The following is a 25,695-nucleotide window of genomic DNA, read 5'->3' on the forward strand; positions in this document are numbered from 1 at the left end:
ACATCAACTAAAAATAAACTGTCTGGTGCAGTCCCACATTTGTTCGTCCCGACAGACTGTTTTATTATCTAGCTATGTTTTAGACTTTCTCTCTCTCTCTCTCTCTCTCTCTCCCTCTTTCCCTCTCCCCCACTCTCCCTCTCCCTCTCCCCCACTCTCCCTCTCCCTCTCCCTCCCCCTCCCCCTCCCCCTGTCTCCCTCTCCCTCTCTGCCTCTCCCTCTCTCCCTCTCCCTCCCTGTATCACATCCATTTCATTTGGTCCTGAGCTGCCAGATCACCTTTCCCTAAGGATGTCTCCCTTCACGCCACCCCCAGCTAACAACTTTGAGTAGCTGCCTGTTGTTGCCGAACTGTTAGGATCTCAGTTTTGACCTTAAGAGCCTGGCCTGCCTTTTCATGCTTTTCTCCTCACTTCTTCTCTGTGTTGGTCCAAGAGAATGACCCCTTTTCTCACCCCGCACCTGTTCAGTCTTTCTGCAGGAACCCAGGACGTGGGGTCAGGAAATTGAGTTCATGCCTAAGCTTGTTCCCTAATGGGCTCTGTGATTGCAGGATCTTGTCATCATTACTCGCCTGAACTCTTCCATTTTGTACCGTTAGAAGAGAAAGGGGAAAAATAGGTTATTCTATCGTGGTAAACTCCATCTATCAATTGTACAGTCTGACTAATTGAATGGGTGAATGTGAACTGGTGTTACACAGGGTTACTTACCTTCACTGAGCAATTCATCATTTCTTTGTCTGACAAACTCCATCCCTTATCCTTTAGCACATATTTGTTAGCTTTTCGAGTGATCTTCCGAATTCCGCAGCTGTTAGTCCCTTCTCTGCAGCACTGTGTACGTGCTATTAAATTTGTCCGTTCCCGTGCCACACATTCTCTATAGTCTGTTCCTAGCACCTCCTACAATTTCCTCAGTGTGTCAGAACTCAGTCAGGAGTTTTTGGGTAGATACCAGTCTTCATTGCCCACCCAAGTGAACCTCATTGCTTCTAAAATATTACTAGATTCTCAAAATAAAATGTTTTACATGTAATTTTCAGAAATATATCTGTTGCTTCAGGTGAGATAAGCAGCCCGGGTAAATTCCCCATTAGTTTCAGTAAAATAATTCTTGAATCAAGAACCTAAAGTGAATGGTCAAGAGAGAGTAAAACTCTGGATTACTAGCCAAGATGCAGAATACAAGCATGGCCATTTCTGTGTACATTTTTGTTCTATTCTGTTAAAGTCTTTAAAATTTTTTAAATGTTTAAAAATTTAATTCTTTGTAAAATTGAATTGGTGAAAAATTCATTTTTCAAAAATTTTAAATAACGTAAAAGATACAGTGAAAAGCATCCTGTTCCCTATTTACTGTCCAGCGCATTCTCTCACGTCCTCTAGGTTACCACTGTTGCTAGCTTCTTATGTATAAGTAGGGAGACATTTTCTGTGAATATGAACATATATTCTTAGACTGTTTGATCCCGTGTGTGTGTGTGTGTGAGTGTGAGTGCACACACGTGTGTGCGCAACCACACTGAACAGTGTATCTGGTGGAGATCTGTTTCTGTTCTTGCTCTTGTAAAGTAGCTGTACGCTGTTTCAGACTGTGGGTATATCCTAGCTTCTGAAACCAGGCTTCTCCCATTGATACACAGTTAGATGATCATCAGTGCTTTGCTGTTAGAGACGATGCCAAAATGGATAGCTTCGCACATAACATCTTACACTTATCTAAGTATATCTGTAGGGTGAATTCACAGAAATGGAGTTGCTCAGAAGAAGGAAAGTATCAATTTAGATGTGCTTGATTCTATGAGAGAATTAAGCATTTTTTAATGAAAATTTACAGTGCTCAACATTTTTAATGTTTTAAATAAATATTGAAAATGTAACTTATGTAAATCCAAAGACTATTTGGCTGTTTTTTAGAGGATTAGTAGATTTTACTGTATTTGGTGGGTTAAAATAGAAAGAAGTGGCCATTGCTTAGGAAGCTCTGTATTAGCCCAAGGCAAAAACACACACAAAAAAGAAATGAACAAATAAAAAAGACATTCTAACTGACACTAGATTTCTGGGCTGACAGAAATTTGATGTCAAGCATTTGAAAAGATAACATTTTAATCCCCGACATCATCGAAAACCTAATCACACATTTGCTTATTGTTTCTGAGCTGGGAGATGGCATTGGTACATCGAACTGTGTGGTAACAAATGTAATCTGGGGATTAGTGAAAGTCAAGTCCCCCATGCATTCGACCTCAGAAACCTGATTAGATTTTCTCTATGGTTGGTCTTCACTGGCTACAATTAACTAAAAGGTTATGTCCACCTTGGTGGTGTCAGCTATGTTCTCTTCCCTTCCCTAGAGAAGATCAGTGAGGTGGTCACTTGGGTTTTGGAAAATAAAACTCCCAGTTAGGGACAGGCATAGATACCAGAAAGCTGTTCCATGATTTCATAGATCACGTACAATACCCCTGCCTTTTTTTTTTTTTTTTTTGCATTGTTTATTAAATGTAATTTCATGATTTTTCATGAAAACATCAAACTACTTATTATAATCCTCAATCAACTGGAAAACCGAGACTTGTTGACTGAATGAATAGTGCCTAGAAAACACACACACACACACACACACACACACACACACACACACAAACAAACGCGTGCGTGTGCAATTTGAATTTGGTAGCTGGAGGGCTTTGGACAAGTATAGTGGCCATGATTTAAGTGAGGTGTGTTTGACCCCAGGCACGGGATTTGGCTGCTTCTATTGCTGTGTGGTGTTTTAGTTCCACTACCTGGAGACCAGCATGCATGTGGTGTGGCATCAGGCTTCAACAATTTTCAGATAAGTCTTAAACAGTGAAATATTATATATTAACATAATTCAAAGCTTACTTAAGGTAGCAAGATATTTTAGCAACATAAGATTTTCAGAGTTGACTGTCTAGAGAAGGAAATTACGTAGCATGTATTTTTTAAATTTTTATTTGCCTTTTCAAAGTCATAGGTGTATCTCAAGTAATTTTTTTCTAATTTTTTAACCTTTATGATTTTACGTGGTACTTAAATTGTTTCATATCATTGATGCAAGGAATAACATTTGAATGTTGATTATGGAATTATATATTATGCTTATAAGTTTTCACAAATCATAAAAATACAGTGTGATTTGAAAATAGGTAATTACGGGGCACCTGGGTGGCTCAGCCGGTTAAACGTCTGATTTCAGCTCAGGTCATGATCTTAGGGTTCGTTGAGTTTGAGCCCTGTGTCCGGCACTGTGCTGACAGTGCGGAGTCTGCTTAAGATTCTGTGTTTCCCCATCTCTCCCTGCCCCTCCCCCACTCATGCTCTGTCTCCCTCTCCCTCTTTCTCTCCCTCTCAAAAATAAATATTTAAAAAAACAGGTAATTACACTTATATTAATGAACATTTATGTTCATTAAATGTTCTTTGTTTTCTTTCTACAAAGTTTCAGTATATCTAATTTTGTTGAATCTTTTATGCTAAAGGCATTTCCAATTATACCATAAATGCATAAGTAAAAATGTAGGATGAATTTTCTTCTAATTAAAGCTGAAGTCGTGAATTGTTATACTCGATGGAGCAGATAAAGTGTGACTTATTGTTCTTTACTGAGGAAAACAAAACTAGGTTAGCTTATTTCCACCAGTAGTTCTAGTTTCCAAACCCCATGTGTGTGTGCATATGTGTGCGCGTGTGTGTGCATATGGGCATATGCATATGTGTTTATTTGTGGAAAACTTCTGGAAGAGTATATAAAATTGTTATAATCATTACTTCTGGAGTATTGGTATAGGAGAAACCTTTTCTTTTAAGTTTATATCCTGTTGCACCGTTTTAAATTTTTACCATGTATATATTGTACTTTTAGAGAAGAAAGTCAAAAGTATTCTTAAAAGGTTTTCTCAACAGCAGTTAACAAGGATTATCTAAGTACGTCTTTGCATTTCACGCCCGTCTATTTTCATGCACATTGTTCCCATACAGATTCTGTTTTGAGTCAGTTTCCAGGATCAAAACCTAGGATAACACAAGAAAGCAGACAAAATAATCCATTAGTTTATTTGGAGGCTTCGTATTAATCTTGATTCTTGGACGCTTTGGTCAGAAGCTGCAGAGCTGATGTCTTTTCCTTTCTCTCAGTCGTTCTTTTTGTCTTCAGGACTTTTCCTGCTTGCCCCCATCTTCCTCCCACCACCTTATTAATCCCTGTCGTATGGGGTTTCCTGACACCAGTCAATTCTCCAGCACCAGCTGCGTGCCCAGCAATTCAATCCAATTCAGTGCTGACACCGACTCCTGGAGGTAGGGCAGACCCCGCAGAGTGAGGCCCGCATCCCACAAGGCCACCCCACTTCAGAGGTCAGCTGCAGGTGGGGTGCCCGGGCCACCCACACTGCCGTCTGACGAGCCGCAAGTTTGGGGGTTCCATGACCTGTCTTCAGGTCGGGTAATTCGCTAGAGTGACTCACAGGATTCTCAAGAAAGCATTTTACTCACCGTTATGGTTTGTTCTAAAGGCTACAAGTCGGGAACAGCCAAACAGAAGGAGGGGATCCAGGGCAAGGTGTTGGGGGAAGCGCTTGGAGCTCCCATGCCCTCTGTAGGCACACCACCCTCCCAGCACGTGGTTGTGTTCACCAGCCCGGAAGCTCCCCAGGTTCTGTTGTTGAGGGGGTTTTACAGTTTTCGTGATGCGGACACAGTTGATTAAATCATTGGTCATTGGTGATTGAACTCCCATTTCTAGCTCCTCTTCTGTCCCCACAGGTGGGAGTGCTGAACGTGCCAGCTTGGCCCTTGCTTGTTTTTCCACATGGTTGGCTTTTCTGGCAAGCGGCCCCCTTTTCCTCCAAGAGTCATCTCGTTAGCATAAAGGCAGGTATGGCTGAAAGGGGCTTGTTAGGAATGATAAAATGCACTCCTATCACTCAGGAAATTTGTAGGGTTTTAGGAGGTCTGTGCCAGGAACTTGGGACAAAGGCCAGATATATATTTTTCATCGCGTCCCACATATACACTGACTTTCTACCGTGCATTGTTAAGGAACAATTTATTCTGACACTTGTTAAAATGGTGAGGAGGACCTTATTCGGAACTGTCGTGATAGGTGTCAAGACTGTCACTGTGGAGGCGAGAGATCAGGTCTAGCTCTGAATACAAGTAAGACAGCTGGGGGGTTAGTGCTAATGAGCGGAATGAAGGGGTAGGTGGATGGACAATTACCGCGAGGAGGCGTCCCCGCCACCCGGCTCCTCAGTGGTGACGGCAGCCTCCAGATGTAAGCAGATCCTCCTTTTCTCCTGAGGTGCCATGAAAATCTTATTTTCTGTCTCAAATGACAGAAGCCGTGGTGGGCGAGCCTGCAGTGGCACACTGTCTTTCTAGTTAGACAAACCTGGAGAGAAATCCTACCTTTATCATTTATTATTAGCAAAGTAACCTTTCTGAGCTTCCTGTTTGCCTGAGGATTGAATTATGTCTTGACTGTGGCCTATTTTAAATACTGGTATTCCTAGCCCCGCAAGCAAAACGAACGAAGGTGTGCGCCCTTTGTACAACCAACGCCGTCTTTGGACCTTCTCCATGCTGGGTAGGTTGTGCCCGGCCTGTGGAGGGAACAGTGCTTGTACACACTCAGCCAGCGCTCGTTCAAGCACCTGTTGGTGTTCTTCTTAAGCAGCCAAACGCTACAGGCAGCAATGAGGGGAAACCGCGTACTGATATTTTCCAAGATCTGGAAGGTACGCAGAGTGTGTGCTTTGTGGTAGACATTCGTTGAAGGAAGAAACAGACTTTTATGTAAAATTTATGTTCCAGTGGGAGAATGTCTTGGTCCACTTGGGATGTATAGCAGAATACCGTAGGCTGGGGAGCGTCGACACCGCACAAGTTTCTTTCTCACAGTTCTAGAAGCTGGAAGTCCAAGATCAACATGCCTGCAGATTCAGTGTCATGTGACGGCTCACTTCCTGATTCATAGATGGCAGTTTTCTCGCTGTGTCCTCATGTGGCGGTGGGGGTGAAAGAGGTGTGGGGGCTCTTTTTCACAAGGCACTAATCCTTTTCATGAGGGCGCCACCCCCCTGATTTGATCACTTCCCTAGAGCCCCATCTCCTAAGACCATCCCATCCGGGGTGAGGATTGCAACATATGAATGGGGGGCACAAACGTCGTTCTGTAACAGAGATACAGTATGGAGGAACCACATTTTCTTGTCATCTAGGAGTTACGGTAGAGTTGTACGTAGAGTGTTTTGTGAGTATCGAGGTGGAAGTGACCGGTTCTTCCCCTCCTGCCCCATTGGTGAGAGGGATAGTCACACATAAAAAATAGTGTTTGATGTGGCTGAATCTTGAAGGAGATGTATGAAATTGAAATAATAACATTATAGGTAGAGAAAGGAACGTGAGGGAAGACCGGAGTGTATAGTTGATCCGTGTCGCTTATGAGGAGGGTAGATTTGGTTGGGGACGTCAACTGACAGAAGCCATCTAGGGCTTTTAATGCCATCTGAAAGAATCAGTTCCTGCTGGTGTGAGCCTTGGAGAGCCAGGAGGAGCCGATAAATAGGGAGTCATATCCTTGTAACGCTGAACGGAGAATACTCTCTGGCTTTTCTTAGCTATTTGAGCAGCCTCTGTCTAGGATTCCACAAGGCCCCAAGAAATTTCGTTTTGTTTGTGTCTGTTTTATAACTGGTTCGTTTTGCTTCCTTCATTAGCATGGGCTGTGGAGATTGGACTTGTCAGAGCCATGGTTTATGCCTTTTTCCTGCTGTACTGGCGAGGAACGATTGGTAAAATGGGGAACGTGTCGTCACTTGAAAAACTCCTATTGATCTGATGGTCCGTATTTCTGTCTTTGGTTTCATGCCACAGTAGACCTAGTGAGAACTCCCAACCTCTGGGGTTTAAGTCACATACTTCATGGTTATCTTTTTTCCTCCACAGAAATAGAAAAGTTTCAGAAAGGAGAAGGCAAGGACGAAGAAAAGTACATCGATGTGGTGATTAATAAGAACATGAAGCTGGGACAGAAAGTGTTAATTCCTGTAAAGCAGTTCCCTAAGGTAAGACAGTGAGGTCTGCAGGTGTGGTATGCCTAATCCCAAGGGAGCAGGTGTTTAATTTGTATCGTTTGATATTTTCTCGAGGTGTCTTCCCTTAGCATAGCCCTCCTTCACCTCACACCAGCACAGAGGTACTTGTGAAGTTAATGAGAAACTTATTTAGTGATCTTATCTTTTCTGATTGACTTTAGTGTGAGTTAAGGAGCCCTAAGGTGTGTTTCTGAGTCATACCAGTGATGTGACTTTGGATGACCTACAGAACTAATTTTTCGACTTTAGCTGCTTCATTTGTAAGAGGCTGGATTGTTAAGAATTAAATAAGATTATCCATAGTAAATGCTTAGCACAGGGTTTAAACACATAAATGTTCAAAATATTATCTACTCTACTCTGTTGTAGAAAAATATTCTATTTTTCGTGTATTGCAAATGTTGTATTATTCAGCATGATTATGATAGGTGCTTTAAAGTCTCTCTTTGATTCTGAAATCTTGATCATTTTCGATTGGGCATGACTTGATAACGTTGATACTCTTTTCATCCTGTTTTTCTTTCTTTTGAGAGTTCATGTACTACATGATTTATGCCTACTGTTTGTATACATGAGTAGTTCATTTCTTTTGATTGCCGAATAGTAGTCCCGTTACTTGAATATGCCACAATTTACTTATTCGTTGCAAATGAATTATAGATTAAATTGCTGTGAACATTTTCATACAGGTTTTCATACATTTTGTGACGATATGTTTTTATTTCAAGGAAATACTTAAGATTTAAATTACTATGCACTTAATTTTACAAGAAATTGCCATACTTTTTCCCAAAGTGATTGTACCTTGTTACATTTCCAGGAACAGTGCCAGCCAGGTGTGGTGGCTCTGTGTCGTCATCAGTGTCTGATGTTCTCAATCTGTTGAATTTTAACCGTCCTCATTGTATATTGGTATTTTCTTGTGGTGTTAATATGCATTTCCCTGATGATTAATGATGATGTGTGCATTTCACGTACCTGCTGGCCATTCACGTATCTTTTTGTTTTCTTCATGTTTATTTATTTTGAGAGAGAGGACATGTGAGCAGGGGAGGGGCAGAGAGAGAGAGGGAGAGAGAGAATCCCAAGCAGGCTCCCTCCCCGCTGTCAGTGCAGAGCCTGTGTGGGGCCTGATCCCACGAACCGTAAGATCATGACCTGAGCTGAGATCAAGAGTGGGACACTTAATTGACTGAGCCACCCTGGCACCCCCATGCATCTTCTATTTTGAAGTGTCTTTTTGAGTCCTTTGTCTGTTTGTAAATGGGATGCATGTGTTCTCATCATTGAGTTGTAGGAGCTTTCTTATATGTCCTGGATATAAGCCTTTTGTTAGACATGTTTTGTGAGTATTTGGCTCAGTCTGTGGTTTTCCTGTTACAGTCTTCCTAGTGTCTTGTGAGCAGCAGAAGTTATTAATTTGATGATGCCTAGTATATCAGGTTTTTTCTTTTCTTTTATGATTATTACCTTCTGTGAACTAACAAATTGGCGACCTCAAAGGAATGTTAGCGTTGTCTTGAAGCTATAAATCTCGTCTCCTGTGTTTCCTCTAAAAGCTTTACCATCATAGCTTTTAGTTTTAGGTCTGTGGTACATCGGAAATTATGTGTATGTTGTGATACTAAAAGGTCAGAAGTTCTCTCCATACGGGTATCTGGTTTTCCAGTACCGTTGTTTGAGAGATGCTTTCCTCCCACTGACTGTGTTGGGACCTTTGATGAAAATCACAGGACTACGTAAGCGAGAGTCCTTTGTGTGCAGTGTCTTTTTCACGTCGATCATCTGTTCATGGATCCTTACGCCACTTCCACACTGTCTCCGTCACTGTAGCTTTTTGTAATAAGACGCCAAGTTAAGTGATGTGGCCTGTTCAACTTCGTCCTTCTTTTTTCAGGATAGCTCAGATATAGGTCCTTTGCAATTCCACGTAAGGTTAAGAATTATTTCATTAATTTTCACAAAAGACTCTGCTGGGATAATGATTGCAGCTGCACGGTATCTGTGGATTAGTTTATGGAGATATGACATGTTAGCAACATTGAATCTTCTCTTCCTTGAGATGGTATATCTTTCCATTTGTAGATTTTTAATTTCTATCAGCAGCATTTTGTACCTTTCAAGATAAAGGTCTTACTTGTTTTTTAATTTATTCTTAAATATTTTATGTTTTTTGATACTATTGTCAAATGAATATTTTAAAATTTTGTTTTCTAATTTTTAACCTTCTGGTATAAAACTTTGTAAGTTGACCTTGTATTCTGCTACCTTGCTGAATTCACTTGTTTTAGTGAGTTGTTTCACAGATTCCTTAGGATATGCTGTGTGTGTAATCTTATCACCTGAAGTTTACTTCTTTCCTTCCTTCCTTCCTTCCTTCCTTCCTTCCTTCCTTCCAGTTTTTATGCTTGTATTTATTTAGCTTGCATTATTGTATTGGCTAGTATCTCTGTCTAATGCTTGAGTACAAGTAGTGTGATTAGACCTTCTTCCCTTTTTCCCAAAGTAGAAAGCATTAAGAGTGGTAACAGCCATGGGTTTTTGTAGATGCCTTTTGTTAGGTCGAGGGAGTCCCCTTCTAGCTAGTTTTGCTGAGATTTGATCCTGAGTAGGTGATGAATTCTGTTAAATGCCTTTTCTATGTCTATTGAAATGAACACAGAATGTTATTCCATTACACTGTTAATGTAGTGAATCTTATTGATTGATCGTCTAAATTAAACCACCTTTACATTTCTGAGTTAAACCCTACTTATTATTATCCCTTTTATATATTGTTGGATTCAAGTGCATCGTGTTCATGAGCAATACTGGCCTATATATATATTTTTTTTTCACATATAACATCTTTGTCAGATTTTGATCTTAGTGTTATGCCAGATTCATAAAGTGAGAAGTACTCCTTTCTTTTTCTTTTTCTGTTTCTTTTTGTTCTTTTCCTTTCTTTTCATTTTTCTCCCTTCTCTCCCTTCCCTTCCCTTCCCTTCCCTTCCCTTCCCTCCCCTCCCCTCCCCTCCCCTCCCCTCCCCTCCCCTCCCCTCCCCTCCTCTCTTCTCCTCTCCTCTCCTCTTCCTACTCCCAAAGAATATAAGTTTGGTGCTGTTTTGTCCTCAGTATTTGATAGAATTCAGCAGTGAAACCATATGGGCCTGAAGTTTGATGGTGAATTCAGGGTCTTTAAATTTTTTTTTTTTAATGTTTATATATTTTTGAGAGAGAGACAGTGTGAGCAGGGGAGTGGCAGAGAGAGAGGGAGACACAGAATCTGAGGCAGGCTCCAGGCTCTGAGCTGTCAGCACAGAGCCCAATGCGGAGCTCAAACCCACAAACCGTTAGATCATGACCTGAGCTCAAGTCAGCCACCCAGGCACCCCATAATTCAGTTCATAGTTAATTATGGCACTAATGAGAATTTTTTAATCTTTTGTGATCTTTCTCTTCCTCCCCAAAGGGATTTGTCCATTTCATCATAATATTTTAACTGTAATTTTTTTAAATGCTTTTTTTATGACCCTTTCTCTCCCCACCTTTGGAGAGCAGTTACATATGTATTCAACCTTTTGATATTCTCAAAACGGTTCCTGTGGCGTTTTCCTCTTTTATTATAGTTTCCCCCATCCCATCCCCCACTCTTCAGATTGGATTTCTACTGTCTTATCTTAAACTCAGGGATTATCAAGTATTGTAATGATCTGTTTCAGAATTTATTATTTGATTCATATATAAATGTGTGTGTAAAAAAATTTCTCTGCTGGGATTTTCTGCTTTTTATTCGTTAGAGGTGTTAACGTTATTTTGTGTTATTGAGCACAGTTAACATAGGTGCTTTAAAGTCTCCAGTTCTAAAATCTTAGTCATCTTGGATTTGACCTGAATTGATAAGCTTTTCTCTTGATAATGAGTCATATTGTTACAACTTTTTGCATGTGAGTAACTTTGGATTGTATCCTGGGTGTTTTGAGTGTTATCTTGTCAAAACACTGGATTCTATTCTGTTTCTTGAGGAATGTTGGTAATTTTGGATCCAAGACCGCAGACTTGTTGGGTGGCATACAGATCTCAGTTCTGTTCTTTTCTTAGTTTGACTTTTGTGTTTGTTTTTGGCATACATGGTCCTGGGGTTACCAGAGATTTGGGTGCATTTTTGTACAAACTTGGAGGCTCCTCGTCTCCGGGTGTCTTTCCTCATATCCCTCCCTCACATTTCCTCACTGTGCTTGCCTCAGACTCTGACATTCAGGCTAAAAACTCTAACATCAGTAAATATGCCCAGGCTGTTCCCTTCTTCCGAGCTTTGACTCCCTTTCAGAATCCCCTTGTTTTGGTCATTCTCCAGAGGCATCAGATAATTGGTTTTTGTACTTTGTTTAGAGTTGAACAATTTATAGTTAACTATATTATATTATATTATATTATATTATATTATATTATATATACTATACATTTATATATATCATATGTATTATGTGTATATATGACATATGTAACTGTATAGACGGTCAGCCTGTTAGGAACCTACACAGCCATACCTGCAGGACTGAGGATGTACATTTTTGGTAAAGAGAAATCTACGCTGCGGACATTTCATAGGCAGACTCATTACTAAACAAAACATGGCTCATGGAAGCCTTTATAAATTGATCACGGTGCTCAATACCCGAGGTGCTCAATACGCAGTAGATAGAACGATGAGCAGACTCTCCCTGTCTTTAAATAGTTCATAGCCCAGTAGATGATTAATCTGGAATTAATACTTTGCTGTACACGAGCGAGTTGAATAAAAGTATATGAAATAAGATCTCGCTGTCAGCGTGGACGAGAGTGGGGGAAGACAAATGAGGATTTCTGCATCTGACGCAGAGCAGAGACTGTTTCGAGCACTTCCGGTATCGGACTTGGCTGCTTAGCAGCCCGCCGCTTTCAGAGTGCCGAGGGAGGAGATTGCTGCTTAGCATAGCTGAGCACAGGAGTTTCAAGCCAGGCCTCCGTAGAGGCTAGTGTGGCACTTGCACCAGCTCTAAGAAAAGGCTTTCTCGCTGGTGTCAGCGAGTAGACTGGGCCGGAGGAGGCCGGCCGCCTGGCCTTCTGGGGGCAGCCCAGCTTGACGCGCGGCCCCGGTGACCGTACACCTTCAGCCTCCGGGTAGGACGGAAGTGCTACTTGTGAAACTCCATCTAATCCAAGGATTTCCATCAGCCGAACATTTTCTCTTAACGAACCACTTCTGCTCCTGCTTCACTGGACAGCCCTGAACGCGAGTCTTTGGCACTCAGAGCCGAAGCACCTTCACTCTTGCGTCGTATGGCAGAGCTTGTGCAGTGTGAAACTCAGAGTAAACGGTGTTTTATGTTTTGTTTTGTTTTGTTTTTAAGACTTAAAGCTGTAGAAACTGTTGTCCAGGGTCTTCCGGTGGATGAACCCTTACCCTTGGTGCTGAGCAGCGACCAGAGGCGGTGTGAGTGCCAAATCACCATCGGAACAGGGTGCCCTGCCTTTAAGAACCGACAGACGCTTTGCGTTTTAGATTTACGTTCCTTTGTTGTTGTTGTTATTCTGTTTCATTCATCGTTCGGTCCGTGCCTCCATTCACATATCTAATATTTATCGAGGGTCTTCTGTGAGCCAGTTACTGTACCGGGAAAACAGAAGTGACTAAGACACGTTTCTTTGTCACGGGGCCTTCTGTTTGGCGGGGAGCGCAGTCGCACAGCTCAAGGTTTGTAACGCAGCGTGCGAGGTTCAGTGTTGGGGTGCCCCGGGAGGGTCATGTTGACACCCTCAGAGAAGCCTTCCCTAAGGTGGCCTCTCTTGGGGTGCTGGCCTAGCTGGCTAGAATCAGAAGCAAGACGGGCCGAGGTAGAGGGGTGGCCGTGACCGGGAAACACAGGGCGGAGGGCAGTTGCGAAACCGGAAGCCGCTTTATTTGGCTCAACAGGTTACTTTCGGGAAGAGGTGCGGATCTTCCGGAAGATTTAGGATAAAGTGAGAGGGGAGTGGAGCGTGGGGTGGGGTGGGCCCGTAAGGGCTGCGGAGCTCGAACAGGAAGTGACCGAGGATGAGGTGGGCTCTTTTGAGCCCAGGGCGTGGTGCGGGCAAAGTGGTGCTGGGGTGGAAGAACCACTTGGAGAATGGGCCGCCAGCTGAGATGAAATCCACCTCCGTGTGGCACGACACACGCATACACGCCCTCCTGCTGTGGCAAGCGGTGTGTGACCGTGTTGAGTGAAAAAAAAAAAAAAAAAAAAAAGAGCGACCTAGAAAGCTGACGGTAACCCGTTTGGACAATTATTTGGAAAAAAAAAACAACGACTTGACTCAACAGCAGTTGTTCTCCAGAGGCTAGGATATGTGTGTTTTCTGCTTTACGTGTTTCCGTATTTTAATGGTCAGCGATTTGGTGCAGCTTTTATAATTGGGATAAAAAATACTTCCGTTTGGGGGAAGAAATGGTCCTGAGACTGTCAGTCTGGAGGATACCTTTGCCCTATGATTAAGATTTAGTGAACCGAGTTCGATTCTGTCCGTTTCAGTTACACGTTTAAGACAGGCTTATTAATTTGCTGAATTTGGTAGCTGTGGTTTCACCCCGAAGCATTCTAATGCATACGTTCTGTTTTCAGGCAACATATTAATCAACATGGTTGGTTACATTGAATGTTTTCCTAATTACGTGCCTATTTTAAATTCGATACATTTGCTCTTTCACAGAAGCTCTTAGGTTATGGATCTTTGAGAGAGAGAAAAGAGATGTAACTTCTAGAAACATGTTCCCTCCTGGAGTTTGAATTAAAGCGCAGGGAAACTCTCTTTGTTTGAAACTGGTTTGCATTTTTCCCTCATAGCATGTTACAGACAAGGAAAAATCCATGAATTTTCTGTTCCGTAGAAGTCTCCATGGGTTTAAAAATTTCTCACAGTAGTGAATATTTTGACAGTCGTATTGGTATGTTAAAACTTGCCTTTTCTGTGACTCCTAATTGATTTTCAGAGGCATGTATGATATTTTTTTCCAGAGGATTTATGTGAAAATAATGTCTGTTTTTGGTGTCCAGTTGCTAGTTTGCCTGTAGAAATAAAGTGGTAAAATGTACTTGTACGTTAGTTCTTGCTGTATGAGCGCCATTGCCAAAATTAACATGGCTGGCTAGTGGGGGATTTTGAAACTTGTTGACAGGAAGGAAGCCCGATACTGAAACAAATTGCTCAAAGACACGTATTTGTGATAAGTCGCTGTTATTGTCCCTCCCGGTAGGCGTTAACTTTCGGGACCCCATGAGAAAGTAGGAAGGCGACTCTGGACTCCAGAACCTCAGGGAACACACTGGCCCATCAGGCCATTGTTTGACCGCACACTGCCTTCTCCGCCAAACCTCTCCTGCCACCTTAACAGCCCACACCTCACAGGGAGCCGAGGGCTGTGTGGTCGTAAGTAGAGAGGGAGGGATGCACCTGGAGAGGCTACTTTCCTTGTTTCCCCGAGGTCCCGGCCAGGCCCCGGGGATCTTGTGACACGTGCTGGTGTCATGACAATTAGTTAAATTGGTAGTTGCAAATAAGATAGCATTCAGAAACCCATATTATGAGGGAATTTCAAATCTGATGTGGTAACTTTTCCCTTACTCTCTTTAAAGTTCTTGTTTATTGACCTGGAAAGCAGCCCTTGAACTTAGATTTAGATTTGCTGAGTGGACTCCAGAAACAGCCAGGCACAAACTGAAGGGTTCTTGAAAGAATTGACTTATGTTGTCTTGGGGGGTTATTATTATTACTACGACTGTTTTGTTGAGCCAAATAAATAATCCTCAAATGTGGTTATATGTAGGTCCCCAAAACTGCATTGCAGCGAAAGACTGGAAATGCTACCATGGGTGTACTTTGGTCGCAACACAGCACGTTTAGAAATCAGAGTCTGTGATCAGTATTGTTACGTGCGAATCTTGGATCCTGCCACCACTTACTTTCTGAGGAGCCATAGATAGGTCTGTGTGTTGCTGAGCCAAAAGGTAAAATCCTTTTTAGTGCTTGGCAGGGTGTTACTACCGAGTTACAGGTCTTAAATAATAGTATTGTACTGACTCTTTTGGCTCTGGCCCCACCAAGTCGGATCGACTGAAAATGCCTGGACTGTGGTGGCACTGGATACAGGAAATGTGAACAAGCATAGGCCCTCACTGCGAGGATTCCCTGCCCAGGGGGGGAAAATGGCAGAAATTCATACCGCGGACCAAACAATGAAATTTTATCTTATCACGGCAAGTAATTGACACATAATTACATGAAACAAGGGACACGTTGATACTGAGAAGCCATTAGGGAGAGGTAAGAACTCGGGCTTAGGAGCCGGTCCCTCTTGTGTTATGCCATATAGTCAGTCATATACTAGCTTTCTGACATCTGATGTGTCCCCTCTGTGTCTCTCTCTTTCCCTCCCTCTCTTCCCCGCTGCCCATCAGACCAGGCACCTCCTGGACACCTCCACTTGGATACCCCACATCCTGCTTAGATTTGGTGGGCCCTTAAATGACCTTCTTTCCTCCCCTTCTCGGCAAACGTAGACCTTTTCCTGTGTTCCTTATTTCGCTGAATGACAGACAACGTGTACCTAAGTGCCCGCTCCTGGAAGGAGTGTGTGCTTTTTGTCTACTGGCTCCTCCTTCATTTACCTCCTTCCCCTCCATTCGTGAGATACCGTGACTTACACATTTCTTATTTCTACTTCCTCAGTTAGTTACCATCCGTCTCCATGTCTGCATTCCGTTACCACTCCTTAACGGTCTTCCCTAACCCGTCTTCTGTAACAGGTTCTCGTCCAGATTGGTTTCTTGCCTGCAGGTTCACACCCTCCGTTTCATTCCCCACCCTGGCAGCCAGACCGGTGTGGTCTCGGAGTTTCTCGCTAACAACTTCAAACTCATTAATATACCAGATAGTTTGCTTCTTGTATTTGTTTTGTCATCTACTCACCCAAAGACTGTAATTCAGCCCGAGCCAATAGAGTAGGAGGTGTGTAGATTATTTCACACTGTCCATTATTTGTGTATGCCTGTGCGTATGGATTTTGCCTATATCATCTCCTGGAGAAGTTCTTGTACACTTCATTGATTTTTAGAGTTGCTGAGGTTTAAATTAGTTGGGCTCTTTGCCATGTGGAAGTAAACACGATGTTAAAATCATAGTCAATGTGGCAAACCAAATAATCTCAACTGCTACCAGTAATACTTACTGATTTGTGGTTGGCAAATTAATAAACTTAAATAATAATATTTTCCTCTACCTTTAATAGGTCACAGTAATTTCTGTAGCAAAGAAAATTGATAAAAACTGGCTTGATTAGTGCCCTTTTGTTTGGGATAAAATAAACTGAATTCCCCAAGTATTTCTTAAGAAACTGTTATGTAGGAAAAATGATGAATCCAGTATGGGTCCTAATTATTCTCAGAGGATTTATACTCTAACAGAAGAAACAGAGTACATTTCACTAAATAATATAGGGTAAATACTGAATTAACATAAGAGAGGTAGTCAGACACTATAAGAATTTCAAGATGTAAAAAATTGCTATTTTTAGAGGAAGAATTACAGATGGAATTAAATTTAGTCCTTAAGTGTAAGCTCAGGATGTTAGCAAGCAGAGATCTGGGGAGGGCAGAGTAAACTGTTGGGCCAGAATGGTATAATTATGGGGAATAGTAGATCATAGCAGTCGTTGGAATGGTGAGGAGTAGGTAGTCTGGGAAGCCTTTAGCGCTGTACCGTGGGCATTAGGATTTTATACAACCAGGAGGGAGCCTTGAAAGACTTATAACATAGAGGTAAAGAAACAACTAGAATGTACAGTGGAAGGTGTTCTGCATTATAAAAGGTCTTCCGTTGTTAAATTCCTCTTAAAATTTAGGAATGATTGATTCAAACACAAGTTTGGAATGACTTTCATTCTTAGGAAATTCATCTCTGTAAAAGCAATTGTTATTTTTAGAGGCGATTAGGAGAATCATGAAAGTTATTGTCAGTAATCCAGAGCTTGACTCAGTTACTAGCTATGCCAAGGAATAAATGTGTTACCTCTGAAGAGACCACTCCGTTTCATGTGGATGCCATGGTCTCAAGTCTGTTATTAGATTTTAACTATTGTTTGGAATTTGGCATTTATGACATTGGCTTAATTCAAATAAGATCAGTATTCTGGATACCAAGGAAAATGTGGATTTATTTAACCATTGGGTTAGTAGTTAAATCATTGGAATCCAAAGTGGCCCATAGAGCTAATACAAGCAGGGATCTGGTCTTTTCAAGTGCAGACAGGTCAGACAGACCTCATTTACTCTTTCCTTTTTGTTCTTGCCTTTGGGCAGGAGTCAGAGGAATGCGAGATCATAAACAAAATGTGTTTCTTGAGGGTTTCTCTTTCCCCTGTAAAGAAAGCAAATGCGTGGGTGATGTCTTCCAAAGGGGGATGTGTGCACAATATATTTGGTGCTGGAACTTCTGTTTTAGTGTGTAGGTAGCTTATGGTTTCCTATGTGTCAGACACTGTTCCAGCATCCTACATGTATTAACTTACTTAATCTTTGCAACTTTCGGAGGAAATGATCATCTCCTGTTCACATTTGGAAAAGCTAAAAAATAGAGAAGTAATTTGCTACAGGTTCACAGTTACTAAGTAACAGGCATTTGAATCCCAGAAATCTGCCTCCCAGAGCCCATGCTCCACCTGAGAAAGTAAACTTCATATTTGGTACATAGATTAATGCTAGATCCATTACGTGGTTCCTATAAGTGCCATGCAGTTGTGTGCACCCTGAGACAGTACCCTCTGGTAAAGGGGGAATCCCACAGTGCAAAAGGTAGTCTTAATGTGCTCTCACTATGTTAGGGCGTATAGCTGTTGTATGTGCCTTGTTAGGGATTCATGGATGGCATTACCTAGTTTTAGTTCAACTTTTCTTTCTTTCTTTCTTTCTTTCTTTCTTTCTTTCTTTCTTTCCTTCTTTCTCTTTCTTTCTTTCTTTCTCTTTCTTTTCTTTTCTTTTCTTTTCTTTTCTTTTCTTTTCTTTTCTTTCTATTTATTTATTTCTTAATTTACATCCAAGTTAATGACCATACAGTGCAACAATGATTTCAGGAGTAGATTCCTTAATGCCGCTTACCCATTTAGCCCATCCCCCCTCCCACAACCCCTCCAGCAACCCTCTGTTTGTTCTCCACTATTTAAGAGTCTCTTATGTTTTGTCCTCCTCCCTGTTTTTATATTTTTTTTCTTTGCTTCTCTTCCCTTGTGTTCATCTGTTTTGTGTCTTAAAGTTCTCATGAGTGAAGTTATATGATATTTGTCTTTCTCTGACTAATTTTGCTTAGCATAATACCCTCTAGTTCCATCCAGGTAGTTGCAAATGGCAGGGTTTCATTCTTTTTGATTGCCGAATAATAATCCATTGTGTGGATTACACACACAACATCATCTTTATCCATTCATCCATCGATGGACATTTGGGCTCTTTCCATACTTTGGCTATTGTTGATAGTGCTGCTAGAAACATTGGGATGCATGTGCCCCTTTGAAACAGCACACCTGTATCCCTGGGATAAATTGCTGGTTTGTAGGGTAGTTCTATTTTTAATTTTTTGAGGAACCTCCATACTGTTTTCCAGAGTGGCTGTACCAGCTTGCATTCCCACCAACAGTGCAAAAGAGATCCTCTTTTTCCACATCCTCGCCAACATCTGTTGTTGCCTGAGTTGTTAATTTTAGCCATTCTGACAGGTGTGAGGTGGTATCTCATTGTGGTTTTGATTTGTATTTCCTTGATGATGAGTGATGTTGAGCATTTTTTCATGTGTCGGTTTGCCATCTGGATGTCTTTGGAGAAGTGTCTATTCATGTCTTTTACCCATTTCTTACACTGGATTATTTGTTTCTAGGTGTTGAATTTGGTAAGTTCTCTATAGATTTTGGATACTAACCCTTTATCTGGTAGGTCATTTGCAAATATCTTCTCCCATTCCATCGGTTCCCTTTTAGTTTTGCTGATAGTTAAACTTACTTTAAATGGGCAAAGATTATTGCAGAAGAAACTGAATTGAAGGTAAAATGTAAAAATACATTTGAAATGAGCAAGAAAAATGGCAGTGTTGATCCTTCCCCTGTGCTTAGTACAAGCTCAGCCTTACAACAAAGTAAAAGCAACTGTGATCCAGTTGGATATGACAAGAAGAAGAGTCTTCTCATACTGGAACTATTTCATCTATTGTTAATGCTGAATCTGTTGCCCTAAGTATTGTAGTATTAATGGAACAGATGCAGAATTTTTAAACGGGTTTATACATACGTACACTAATACACATATGTACACACGTATGAGTGCGTGTGTGTGTACTTGTGTGTCTCCATGTGATGTGTGAGGACCAGTGGTGGGGATAATTCTTTGCTGCCTGTTGTAAGAAATAGCCAAGGGTGCATCCACGTTTGCTGTCACTGGTGACCTGCTTGCTCCCTTTTGGCCCTCCTTCCTTTGTTACATCTTCTTAGCTCTTTTTTTTTTTTTAATTTTTTAAAGTTTATTTATTTATTGAGAGAGACAGAGAGCGTGCTCATGCAGGGGAGGGGCAGAGAGAGAGAGAGAGAGAGAGAGAGATTGATTGAGAGCATCCCAAGCAGGCTCTGCACTGTCAGCACAGAGCCTGATGTGGGGCTCCATCCCACAAACCATGAGATCATGACCTGAGCCGAAACCTAGAATCAGATACTTAACCAACTAGGCCAGCCAGGTGCCCCACATCTTCTTAGTTCTTAAATTAATAAGCTGTATACTTCATGCTGTATCCAAGCATTTTTTAGAAGTTCTTCATATTCTCCCTTTTGTGTCTCATATCCTACTTCAGACCCATCTCTGTAGAACTAAACTACCTTGTTTATCTCAGACAGCACCCTATTACTTTTTAAGGTTTATTTATTTTTGAGAGAGAGAGTGGGGGGTGGGGGGGCAGAGAGAGGGAGAGACAGAGAGAATCTCAAGCAGGCTCTGAGCTGTCAGCAGCGAGCCCGATGTGCAGCTAGAACTCATGAACTATGAGATCATCACCTGAGCTGATGTCGGATGCTCAGTCGGACTGAGCCACCCAGGAGCCCTAGCACCCTTTTAATTTGTGGTTGTTTTCAGATGTCTTTTTAAGCATTTTAAGGAACATTTAGATTTTATAAGACACTTGATCACAAGATGCTGGTGGCCAGTTAGGACCCATATACCGGAGGTCTGCCACCCTCCGTCGTGCTGCTGTGACACACTCTAGGCTTTCTTTAGGTGACATTGTGGTTAGTGATTAGTGTTCCCTGGACATTAATTCTGATTGACAGTCACCATTTTCTACGAGTGCGTGGAGCACTGCTGGCCTGCAGCAAGCAAGGTGCTGTTGTGGGCGGTTGTTGGGTTATTGTAAGGATGAGTGAGGCAGGGTCTCCGTGCTCAGGGGGTCACAGCCTCTGCCCATGCCCTCCCCGACACTCAGAGAAAATAAGGTAGGTCTAGAAAAGACTGATGTGAGTCTTTGAAAACTTAAAGTTTTGCTAAAGGACTGCTCTGTCACTGTTAGGTGTGGTGGTGCTCTGCCCCCCGGGACTGCTCCCTGTACCCACGCCCTGCACGGTGCCCTTCCTGAGTGTCTCCTGACCATACAGCTCGTTCCCCTCGGAGCTTGCAGCAGAGCTGATGTACGCCAGCTAACGGGCGCCAGCTTCTGCCTCTTTCTGATCTTCGAAACTGTGTATCGGTGTAAAAGGTCTGCCCCCTGGAGGTCACCCTGATGAGCGGGAGCCCAGGATACCCAGGTGGGGGAGAATCACTGAAAGCAAGAACTGCGGACCCCAGTTGACCGCCTCCTCCTGCAGAACAGAGGTGGGGATGAGCCATCTTGGGACTCGGTCCTCCAGTCCCGGTTGGTCTGCCTGTTGGTCCTCCAGCCCCGGTTGGTCAGTCCCTGTTGGTCTGCCTGCCTGCCAGCGCTCCCCCACGGTGCTCAGGTTGCTGAATTATGAGCAAATAAATAAATGGTAATTGTTTAAAGCTGTTAAGTTTGGGGTTAGTCTGCTGTGTAGCTACAGATAACCAAGGTAGCATTAAAGCATAACTGTTGAGTCTTGCTTTCTCGCTGCCGGGCCGGGCACGACTGGTGAAGTGACCCGCGCAGGCACATGCTGGCCACAGTCTAGGGCTGCAGGGTTCAGGTCAGGGTGTCGGGAGGGGAGAAAGCCATAATGGACAAAGGGCTTGCTTTTAGCAGGTGTCAGGTTCATCCCAGGATTTCATTTTGGCTGGTCGAGTGCATTTAAGAACAGCCGATGCGAAGGGAGTGTGGAAGAATTCGGTTACTATTGGGGAAGATCCCGTAACACTTATGCACATGTTTGGCGTGGTGAGCAGGAGGGACTCTGCCACTGACAGGACTTGACGTTATGAAATTCTTTTCCTCTTGTGCCAAAGAGTTTTATATTTTGTGATACTGCTGATACAGCTATGGCTTTCTCAGGCAGTAGTAGCCAGGAGACCAGATTCCCCGACCCAGGGCTCATTAGTGTATTCTGTTGATTTTGCTGATTCAGTGCCCTTTATATATAAATGCCTGACTACGCGTGTAGCAGACTGTTAAGAATGGAGACGGGAATTAAGGTGTTGCTTTCAGAGTTGAGTATAACACATTCCCTCTTCTCGGGAATCTAACACGAAAGGCGATATGCTAAGTGTCACGTGGCGAAGCAGGAGGAGGAGAGTGTGGGCTCTGGGTGCTTGAGGCGCCTGCCGCACAAGCCCTGTGGCCCCAGGAGACAGCAGGCCAAGAGCAGGGACTGCCAGTACGCTCACTTCACCCCCTTCTTCCCACCGGGTAAAGTTTGCCATTGTTGAGAGAGGGGGTTCATATCAGTAGGGAACAGTTAAGCAGTGACCAGAATACAGACTGAAAATGAAACCACCCAGATTGCATTTACATTCTGAACTTAAAATTAAATCCAGACTCTTAGGGCCTCCAAGGCCCGCTGGATGCCCGTCTCTTTTACCCTGTGTCTGACTTCCCAGCCCAGACTAGCTCTGCTCCCCCAGGCTCCCAGCTCCTTGTTCTTGGAAGTGCCTTCGAATTCAAGGGCCTTTGCACTTACTGTTCATGTTACAGGAAGTCCTCTGTCCCCATGTCCTTGCACAGGACACCACTTCCCTGTAACCATCACAGGCCAGCCCACCGTGAACACCAGGGGCTCCGTGGACGCTTCCTGGCAGTTAGTAGATACGGTGGTCTGCGTGTAAGTTGCACTTGTCTGTCACCTGGCTGCCGCTGCTGAAACCTGAAACTCAGCATGGACGGCTCGTCATCTCCTGGGTTTTCCACTCTCCACCTAGAGCAAGTTGGCCACTTCACCAGTGTTGCAGCAGTAATGACAGTACGGAGGGCAGACGCCGACCTAACTGCATGTTTTGTTGATCTTTAAGTATTAAAAAAAAAAGGGGGGGGGGTGAGTGAGTGGCTTTGTTGTCTTTGCTCCTGCAGATGAGGGTGTGGGTCTGAGCAGATCTCAGCGGTGGCTGCTGAGTCTTTCCCTGATCCCCCTGTGGGCCCGTGGAGGCTGGGGGTGTGAGTGTTGAGTTCCTGCCTGGAAGACCTTTAACAAAGTGTCAGCTCTAATTCTGTGGCCTTCAGGGCTTCCTTTTCTGGTGCGAGCCGCCCCAGATAAGCAGGCCCTCTAGTCTCTCGAGTCTCTCGTTTCTCCCAGCAGGTGCCTGTACCCTGCCCTGGGTGTGGTTGGTGTTTGCCCTGGGACTTCAGCATTAACTTGCATTCTGTCCAGCTTTCTTCGGGTTTTGAGGGCAAGAGTGATGTTCGTTCGTTCTTTCCAGCTCTCCCATCTGAGCCGAAATGGGTAGTTCTTGGGATGTGGTAGTTTCGAGAAACCGCACAAAATCCAGACTGGCAGAAGTCAAGAGTAGGGAAGTGGAGAAGCCAGAGAGGTGGGCAAGAGCTGGGTCAGGAGGGGCTTTTCTCAGCAGCGTCGGGACATCGGGACTTCATTCAGAAGGTTGTTGGGAGTTGTGTTTTACTGAGAGTGTCCCAAAGTGACCTTTGTGTGAAGAGCGCTGTGCTGATTTAGGATATCGAGGTTGACACGGAGAAAGGCTTCCGTAGCGGGCACAGTGGGCGATGACGGTGGCCTCGGCTGGGAGTTTGTGGCGTCTGCAGAAAAATAGACAGGTGTAAGGGACCCAGGGAGGTGAAATTGTTAGATATAATGAATCCATTTATTAAATGCTCTCTCTGCACAGGTGGTAGACCAGTGAGCACAAAAGGTCTCCTCATTGCCCTCGCAGAAGTTTCTGGCTTGAGTCAGGGCGCTGACGGCAGGGCCGTTTACTGGGCTGGGGAGCTCTGGAAGATAACGTTTGAGGCTATGTTGGCAGAGGTTACAAGTTCAGTTTTAGTGTGCAGTTGGAGGTCAATAAAACATCCCTTTGTTGGACTAACCAACTTTTTGATGAGCACCCAATTAAGGGAACCTTTTAATGGAGACCGTGACATGTTCTTAAGGCTTAGTTGTTTATGAAATGACAGCTTATGTGTAATTGTTCCCCAAGGAGCAGTGTCCTGTCACAAATATAGTTTAAGTCAATTAAAGCTAGTTCAGAAAAACATTTGGTCTTTTCCAACAAAGAACATCATTACGGGATCTTACACATTATGCAGTGAAACTCAAATATACTTATTCTGTGTTGGTTTATCCTTTGTAATCGTTTGCACAAAGTTTCCTATTTACAGTTATAAAATTTGTAGTATAATATAGTTCTGTACTAATTGGCATCTAGAAAAATATCATTGATCTTGGAAATAATACTTTCACCTCTTATTGAAATCTGTGGACAGATGAAATTATTAATAAAAAATGAAAGTTAAAATGTATTAAGTTCTCATTTACAAATCCGGTTATCAGAAAACAAATCCTGACTTAGGTTAAGGAAAGATTTTATTTGAAAGCATTATTGGGGGGCGCCTGGGTGGCTCAGTCAGTTGAGTGTCCGACTTCGGCTCAGGCCATGGTCTCGCCCTTCGTGGGTTCAAGCCCCATGTTGGGCTCTGTGCTGACAGCTTGGAGCCTGAACCCTGCTTCGGATTCTGTGTCTCCCTCTCTCTCTGCCCCTTCTCCATTTGCTCTCTCTCAAAAATAAATAAACATTAAACAAAATGAAAGTATTATTATGGAGCACCTGGGTGGCTCATTCGGGTAAGTGTCCAACTTTGGCTTTTAAGTCATGATCTTGCAGGTCATGAGTTTGAGCCCCCCATCGGGCTCAGTGCTGTCTGTGCAGAGCCTGCTTTGGATCGTCCATCTCCCCCTCTCTACCCCTCTCCCACTCATGATCTCTCTCTCTCTCTCTCAAAAATAAATAAACATTAAAAAATTATTATTAGAAGACCAGGAAGGGGGACTTGTAATAGCAGGGGCTCTGAGCCTCCTGAGATCTGTCAGCGACCTAGCAGTCAGCGGGCACAAGGGGAGCCGGGCCCAAGGCCAGGAGGGTGTGGCGACAGCATGATGGGACACTAGGTCAGAGAACGGTCACCCTGAGGCTGGTGCCTGGAAGTGGGGGGACCTTCAGGGATTGTGTGCTGGCCCAGGTTGCCTGTGGGTCACATTTAGGGGCGTGAGGAAAATGAGAACTTCTTTGAAGTTTGATCAGGTGAGGTGAGAGGACGTTTTCTGACTGGTCAGTGGGGACAGACAGGTTGGCCAATCTTTTGTGAGGCAAAGGATGGGAAGGTCCAGGGTCTGGGTCGGCCTGCTCTTAGGTGAACAGGGAATCATCTACAGGCCTTATCTAAATCCCCTGAGGAGGAAGAACTCTGCAGGGAGCCGTTCCCAGGACTGGGAAAGGGCCCCAGGCTGTCCTCATCATCACTGTTTTAGGAGCATGGGGGCTGGTTAAATTCGGCATCCTCGGGGCACACTTATCTGATGTGCTTTAATCTTCCTGATAACCCTTCATTGCTGCAGCCTCCACTGGGGCAAATATGGTGACACTGGGGACTGGGAAGGCTAAGGAACTGCTGTGGCCACACTGCCGGTAAGAGGGCGCCCCGCTGCTTCAGAAGGCTGTGGCCTGGGAGCACCAGCGTGTCCTAGAACTTGGGCACTTGAGACAGCCGTGCTCCCCAACTCCTGTACCATTCGTGTTGTCTGAAGGATGCAAGAGGCTTTCACAGCCCATGCATCGCTGAGGCCTTGTCTTGTTGGGTACCCACCTGGGTGGCTTATGGTTTGTTGGTTTGGTTTGTTGAAGGACATGATGGCACCTTAGAGAATCCACGGAGGAACCGATCGTGTAATCGCAAGAAGGAGCAGCAAGGGCTTTAAGCCCAAGATGTAGAGAGGGACCAGAGTCGGTGGCTCCTCTCCCCAGCGGTGTTTCTCAGTAGGGACACGGTTGACATTTTACACAGGACACTCCTTCATTGTGAAGGGCAGTCCCCTCCGTTTCTGATGTGTGATAGTCTTGGCTTTTGCCCACTAAGTGCCAGGAGTGACCTGCAGTCAGCGT

At 43.6% G+C, this 25,695-nt stretch overlaps 1 protein-coding gene across 4 annotated transcripts in view; it reads left to right on the forward strand.

Annotated features, from left to right (window-relative positions):
• KHDRBS3 (KH RNA binding domain containing, signal transduction associated 3) overlaps positions 1–25,695 on the forward strand; it is a 189,906-nt gene that overhangs the window by 56,088 nt on the left and 108,123 nt on the right. For all 4 annotated transcript variants that reach the window (XR_014136481.1, XM_060611397.3, XM_060611399.3 and 1 more), the window contains exon 2: positions 6,978–7,096. Coding sequence is in view for 3 of the 4 variants with exons in the window: in XM_060611397.3 (XP_060467380.1) it covers positions 6,978–7,096 (119 nt within the window). In the remaining variant the exon portion in view is untranslated. The remainder of the gene's footprint in view (positions 1–6,977; positions 7,097–25,695) is intronic.

Source organism: Panthera onca, chromosome F2 (assembly GCF_046562875.1).
Source record: "Panthera onca isolate mPanOnc1 chromosome F2, mPanOnc1 haplotype 2, whole genome shotgun sequence".
In the NCBI taxonomy this organism is placed as follows: Eukaryota; Metazoa; Chordata; class Mammalia; order Carnivora; family Felidae; genus Panthera; species Panthera onca.